Source organism: Neovison vison, chromosome 7 (genome assembly GCF_020171115.1).
Source record: "Neovison vison isolate M4711 chromosome 7, ASM_NN_V1, whole genome shotgun sequence".
Lineage (NCBI taxonomy): Eukaryota > Metazoa > Chordata > Mammalia > Carnivora > Mustelidae > Neogale > Neogale vison.
In genome coordinates, this window is record NC_058097.1 from 113,548,899 (window position 1) to 113,556,508 (window position 7,610).

Consider the following 7,610-nt stretch of genomic DNA (forward strand, 5'->3'; position numbering starts at 1 on the left):
AATAAATAAATTGGAAAAAAAAAAACCAGACAGCAAGTAAAATAAACAAACAAAAACTACAACCCGAATCAACTATTTTATATAAATGGAATTTGTTAAAGGAAAATCAAGCATGTTGATATGGAGGCCAGGAGATGTCCTCTGAGAGGTCACTTAAAACTATAAGTCAGCGACTCATGGTAATAGATGGCAACTAAATTTATCATGAAAAGCATTTGATAGTGCATGTAAATGTCACTATGTTCTATGCATGAAACTAATAGAATATTATATATCAATTATACTTCAATTAAAAATAAATTGTTTTTAAACATAAATTTTAAATCATAGTCAAGGTTTTAGTGATATCAAGCATCTAAAACAAAAACAAGCCAACACACCAGTTACGCTAAATTTAACAATACCTAAATCTTGGGTGGTAATTAGAAAAAAAATAAAGTAGTAAATATTATTAAAGTTAGAAATATTTAAATTGTCACCTGATTAAGGACGAAGGATTTTTGAAGTAGCCATCTTTTTGTGATTTCTCAAAATAAAAATAATCCAGTACCTTATACCAGAAAACAAATTGTCAAAATTGGGTTTCTTTAGCCAATTAAATTCCTTGACAGGTGTTCTATAAAGTTCAGTTAAACAGTATCCATTTTTCCAAAGAAGACATACAGATGACTAGCAGACACAGGAAAAGTTCAACATCACTCATCATCAGGGAAATACAAATCAAAACTATAATGAACTATCACCTCACACCTGTCAGAATGGATAAAATCAACAGAGGAAACAACAGATGTTGGTGAGGATGACGATAGAGAGGAACACACACACACACACACACACACACACAAATATTAGCCATAAAAAGAATGAAATCTTTCTGATGCCTCCATCAGAAAGGACGAACACCCAACTTTTGTAGTAACATGGATGGAACTGGAAGAGATTGTGCTGAGTGAAATAAGTCAAGCAGAGAGAGTCAATTATCATATGGTTTCACTTATTTGTGGAGCATAACAAATAGCATGGAGGACATGGGGAGATAGAGAGTAGAAGGGAGTTGGGGGAAATTGGAAGGGGAGGTGAACCATGAGAGACTATGGACTGTGAAAAACAATCTGAGGGTTTTGAAGGGGCGGGGGGTGGGAGGTTGGGGTACCAGGTGGGGGGTATTATAGAGGGCACGGATTGCATGGAGCACTGGGTGGGGTGCAAAAATAATGAATACTGTTATGCTGAAAATAAAAAATAAATTTTAAAAAAAGTATCCTAAAAAAAAAAAAGAATGAAATCTTGACCTTTGCCAAGACATGCATGGAGCTAGAGATATTATGTTAAGTGACATAAGTCAATGAGAGAAAGACAAATACCAGATGATTTCACTCATACGTGAAATTTGAAAAACAAAACAAATGAATGTGGTGGAGGGAAGAGAGGCAAACCATAAAACATATTTTTGACTAACTACAACAAACAGGTTGTTAGAGGACAAGTAGGCAGGGAAATAGGTTAAATGGGAGATGTTGATTAAGGAAGGAACTACCTGTGATGAGTACTGGGTGTTGGATGTGTGTGCTAAATCATGAAATTCTACACCTGAAACTAACAAGACACTGTATGCTAACTAACCAATTTAAATAAAAACTTGAAACTAAAATAATAATAATAATAATAAAGTAAAGCAAAATAGACTAAAAAGAGTAGAAGACTTGAAGTTAAAGGCTAATCATTTAGTCTAAATTCTTACTTTTTAAAGCTGTGCGACTTTAGGTAAATCTAACTACTCTGAGCTTCACTTACCCAGCCATACAATGAAAATATTTTTTTCTGATCAGCTATGTGTTGGTTTGACTGTACAAAGGTAAAAAGAAAAGTCTACCAAAAAAAATTCTTGTTATCTGACACATGCATATGCATTAAATTTTATTGTCCTTATGGAATCTTCAACATATAGCATTTAAAGTGGAGATATTCTTCCCAATTAGAGGATGGAAAATGGGAGTACAGAGTATCTAACACATATTCTAATACCAAGTGGCAGATAAGAACACACCCAATAATACAATTTCACATAGTAGTGTTACCTATTTCGATGCTTTAAAAACAATTCATCATGTTCCAGAGGAAAAAACAAGTTCAAAATGAAAATAGGAAAAAGAGACAACATTTTACTTACCTAATGCTATTAGTAAATAGAACAAAAACATGGAGAAGATATTGTGGTATTGGTGAGGCAAAGAAGACCTACATCATAAAGGCTAAAAATATATTGTGAGACTCAAACTTCTTTTACCATATTGGGGAAAAAGGCCAGGAAGAATGCCACTGAAATTATTTATTTAAACACACAGAATCCCCCTGTGTATAATTAACTAAACGGACAGACACTGTTTCTCGTCAAAACTGTATCTGATTCAGGGAACCTGGGTGGCTCAATGGGTTAAGCTGCTGCTTTCGGCTCAGGTCATGATCTCAGGGTCCCTGGATCGAGTCCCGCATCGGGCTCTCTGCTCAGCAGGGAGCCTGCTTCCTCCTCTCTCTCTCTGCCTGCCTCTCTGCCTACCTGTAATCTCTCTCTGTCAAATAAATAAATAAAATCTTAAAAAAAAAAGATATTGGTCTGAAATTCTCCTTTTTGGTAGGGTCCTTGCCTGGTTTGGGGATCAGGGTAATGCTGGCTTCATAGAAAGAGTCTGGAAGTTTTCCTTCTGCTTCAATTTTTTGAAACAGCTTCAGGAGAATAGGTGTTATTTCTTCTTGGAAGGTTTGGTAGAATTCCCCAGGGAATCCGTCAGGTCCTGGGCTCTTGTCTTTTGGGAGGTTTTTGATCACTGATTCAATCTCGTTATTAGATATCGGTCTATTCAGGTTGTCGATTTCTTCCTGGCTCAATGTTGGTAGTTTATATTTTTCCAGGAATGCATCCATTTCATCTAGGTTGCTAAGCTTATTGGCATATACCTGTTGATAATAACTTCTGATGATTGTTTCTACTTCCTTCCTTGGTGTTAGCTGTGATCTCTCCCTTTTCATTCATAATTTTATGAATTTGGGATTTCTCTCTTTTCTTTCGGATTACTGTAGCCAGTGGCTTATCGATCTTATTGATTCTTTCAAAAAACCAGCTTCTAGTTTCATTGATACGTTCTACTGTATCTCTGGTTTCTCCCTCATTGATCTCAGCTCTAATCTTGATGATTTCCCTTCTTATGTGTGGAGTTGGTTTGATTTGTTGTTGATCCTCCAGTTCTTTAAGGTGTAGAGACAGCTGGTGTGTTCTGGATTTTTCAATTTTTTTGAGCGAGGCTTGGATGGCTATATATTTTCCCCTTAGGACCGCCTTTGCTGTATCCCATAGGTTTTGGACCGAAGTGTCTTCATTCTCATTGGTTTCCATGAATTGTTTCAGTTCTTCTTTGATCTCCTGGTTGATCCAAGCATTCTTAAGCAAGGTGGTCTTTAGCTTCCAGGTGTTTGAGTTCCTTCGGAACTTTTCCTTGTGATTGAGCTCCAGTTTCAAAGCATTGTGATCTGAGAATATGCAGGGAATAATCTCAGTCTTTTGGTATCGGCTGAGTCCTGATTTGTGACCCCGTATGTGGTCTATTCTGGAGAAGGTTCCGTGTGCACTTGAGAAGAATGAGTATTCTGCTGTTTTAGGGTGGAATGTTCTGTATATATCTATGAGGTCCATCTGGTCCAATGTGTCATTCAATGCTCTTGTTTCTTTATTGATTTTCTGCTTCGATGATCTGTCTAATTCTGAAAGAGGCGTGTTAAGATCTCCTACGATTAGTTTATTCATATCAATATGACTCTTTATCTTGATTAACAGTTTTCTTAAGTAATTGGCTGCTCCCATATTGGGAGCATAGATATTTACGATTGTTAGATCATCTTGGTGGATAGTCCCTTTAAGGATTATGTAATGTCCTTCTGTATCTCTGACTCCAGTCTTTAGTTTATCTAATTTATCTGATTTGAGAATCGCTACCCCAGCCTTCTTTTGAGTCCCATTGGCATGAAAGATGCTTCTCCACCCCTTCACTTTCAGTCTGAGTGTATCCTTAGGTTCAAAATGGGTCTCTTGTAGACAGCATATGGATGGGTCCTGTCGTTTTATCCAATCTGCAACCCTGTGCCATTTTATGGGTGCATTTAGGCCATTCACATTGAGAGTGATTATTGATAGATACGTTTTTATTGACATCGAGTTACCTTTGAAGTCTTTCTTTCTGTAGATTGTCTCTATATTTCTGTTCAATGCTATTCTTGGGATTTTTTCCTCTTTTATAGAACCCCCCTTAATATTTCCTGCAGTGTCGTCTTGGTGGTTGCATACTCTTTTAAGCCTTGCCGGTCTCGGTCTCAGTGGCTTTCTTATACACTAACAATGAAAATACAGAAAGGGAAATTAGTCTACGGCCATACCACCCTGAACGCGCCCGATCTCGTCTGATCTCGGAAGCTAAGCAGGGTCGGGCCTGGTTAGTACTTGGATGGCAGAAAGGGAAATTAGAGAATCGATTCCATTTACTATAGCACCAAGAACCATAAGATACCTGGGAATAAACCTAACTAAAGAGGTAAAGATTCTGTACTTGAGGAACTACAGAACACTCATGAAAGAAATTGAAGAAGACACAAATAGATGGAAGACCATTCCATGCTCTTGGATCGGAAGAATAAACATTGTTAAAATGTCTATACTGCCTAGAGCAATCTATACTTTTAATGCCATTCCGATCAAAATTCCACCGGCATTCTTCAAAGAGCTGGAGCAAATCATCCTAAAATTTGTATGGAATCAGAAGAGACCCCGAATCGCTAAGGAAATGTTGAAAAACAAAAATAAAGCTGGCGGCATCACCTTACCTGATTTCAAGCTTTATTACAAAGCTGTGATCACCAAGACAGCATGGTACTGGCATAAAAACAGACACATAGGCTAGTGGAACAGAGTAGAGAGCCCAGATATGGACCCTCAACTCTATGGTCAATTAATCTTTGACAAAACAGGAAAAAATATACAGTGGAAAAAAGACAGTCTCTTCAATAAATGGTGCTGGGAAAACTGGACAGCTATATGTAGAAGAATGAAACTCGACCATTCTCTTACACCGTACACAAAGATCAACTCAAAATGGATAAAAGACCTCAACGTGAGACAGGAATCCATCCGAATCCTAGAGGAGAACATAGGCAGTAATCTCTTCGATATCAGCCACAGCAACTTCTTTCAAGATACGTCTCCAAAGGCAAAGGAAACAAAAGCGAAAATAAACTTCTGGGACTTCATCAAAATCAAAAGCTTCTGCACAGCAAAGGAAACAGTCAAAAAAACAAAGAGGCAACCCACGGAATGGGAGAACATATTTGCAAATGACAGTACAGATAAAAGGTTGATATCCAGGATCTATAATGAACTCCTCAAACTCAACCCACACGAAACAGACAAACACATCAAAAAATGGGCAGAAGATATGAACAGATACTTCTCCAATCAAGACATACAAATGGCTATCAGACACATGAAAAAATGCTCATCATCATTAGCCCTCAGGGAGATTCAAATTAAAACCACATTGAGATATCACCTTACACCAGTTAGAATGGCCAAAATTAACAAAACAGGAAACAGCATGTGTTGGAGAGGATGTGGAGAAAGGGGAACCCTCTTATACTGTTGGTGGGAATGCAAGTTGGTGCAGCCTTTTTGGAGAACAGTGTGGAGATTCCTCAAGAAATTAAAAATAGAGCTTCCCTATGACCCTGCAATTGCACTCCTGTGTATTTACCCCAAAGACACAGATGTCGTGAAAAGAAGGGCCATCTGTACCCCAATGTTTATAGCAGCAATGGCCACAGTCGCCAAACTATGGAAAGAACCAAGATGCCCTTCAACGGATGAATGGATAAGGAAGATGTGGTCCATATACACTATGGAGTAGTGTATAAGGATGAATAGTAGTGAAAGGATGAATACCCAACTTTTGTAGCAACATGGACGGGACTGGAAGAGATTATGCTGAGTGAAATAAGTCAAGCAGAGAGAGTCAATTATCATATGGTTTCACTTATTTGGGAGCATAACAAATAGCATGGAGGACAAGGGGCATCAGAGATGAGTAGGGAATTTGGGTAAATTGGAAGGGGAGGTGAACTTCGAGAGACTATGGACTCTGAAAAACAGTCTGAGGGGTTTGAAGTGGCGGGGGGGTGGGAGGTTGGGGTACCAGGTGGTGGGTATTATAGAGGGCACGGATTGCATGGAGCACTGGGTGTGGTGAAAAAATAATGAATAATGTTTTTCTGAAAATAAATAAATTGGAAAAAAAGATAGGTGTATTCCTAATCTCCTTTATAAAAAAAAAAACCTGTATCTGATTCAGAGTTTTCTTCACAGCACGTTTAATGTCTTTGTTTCTCAAGCTGTAAATGAAGGGGTTCATCATTGGAACTGCAATGGTATAAAAGATAGAAGAGATTTTCCCCTCATCCACAGACCCAGCAGAAGATGGTTTAAGATTCATAAATGCACCAGATCCAAAGAAGAGAGAAACAGCAATTATGTGGGAGCTGCACGTGCTGAAGGCTTTGGACCTGCCCTCAGTGGAGCTGATGCGCAGGATGCTGGACACGATGAAACCATAAGACACAAAGATGGTGACACTGGGCACAATCACATTGATGCCTGCCACAGTGAAAACCACCAGCTCATTGACATAGGTACTCGTGTAATAGAGCTGGAGTAGAGGGAGGATGTCACACAAATAATGGTTGATAGTGTTTGCATCACAGAAGGTCAGTCTCAGCATGCATCCAGTGTGAGCCATGGCTTCCAAAAATGACACCAAGTATGAACCAAGCATAAGGATGAAACACACTTTGGGGGACATGGCAACATTATATAAAAGTGGGTTACAGATGGCCACATAGCAATCATAGGCCACTGATGTCAGCACATAACATTCAGAAATACCAAAACCACACAAAAAATAAAGCTGGGTCATGCATCCCCTCTAGGAGATAATATTCTTCTTCAATGGGAAGTTAATCAGCATTTTGGGTGTAAACACAGAAGAATAACAGAGGTCTATGAAGGACAAATTGAAAAGGAAAAAGTACATGGGGGTGTGCAGGTGTGCATTCAGCTTGATTAGGGTCACCAAACCCAAATTTCCCAACACAGTGACCATGTAGGTGACTAGAAACAGGCAGAACAGGGGAAGCTGGAAATATGGCAAGTCTGTTAGCCCCACCAGAATGAATTCAGTCACAAAGGAAGCATTTTCAGGAGGCATTTTCCTCTAAGGGGATCTGTGAACATAGGAGAAAAAGTTACACAGAGAAAAGTTCAACATTTCCCACCATATCTCCTCTCACAGGAATTAGGTTTGTACTAGGAATGTCTGAGACTAGCCCAGCCTGGACCCACAGAATCTGCTTTACCATTATCATAAATCTAGTGACATGGACATTTCTTCATTAGAGTCTTTATAAGCTGCTTAAGCAAAGACATTCAAAACCTGGCCTACAGTATGAAGGCCAGTGCTTCCATATGCCAACAGGACTGCTGTGAAAACCAAAGGTTAAGGGAGAAGATTGGATGAGGA

The 7,610-nt window shown here is 38.8% G+C and overlaps 1 protein-coding gene across 1 annotated transcript; it reads right to left on the reverse strand.

The window, feature by feature from the left end:
* Window positions 1-319: 319 nt before the first annotated feature.
* Window positions 320-7,298, reverse strand: LOC122913455 (olfactory receptor 8B8-like). The gene is given in 2 exon segments (XM_044260182.1): window positions 320-355; window positions 6,372-7,298. Coding segments are annotated over 2 exon segments (963 nt in total).
* Between the last annotated feature and the right edge of the window lie 312 nt (window positions 7,299-7,610).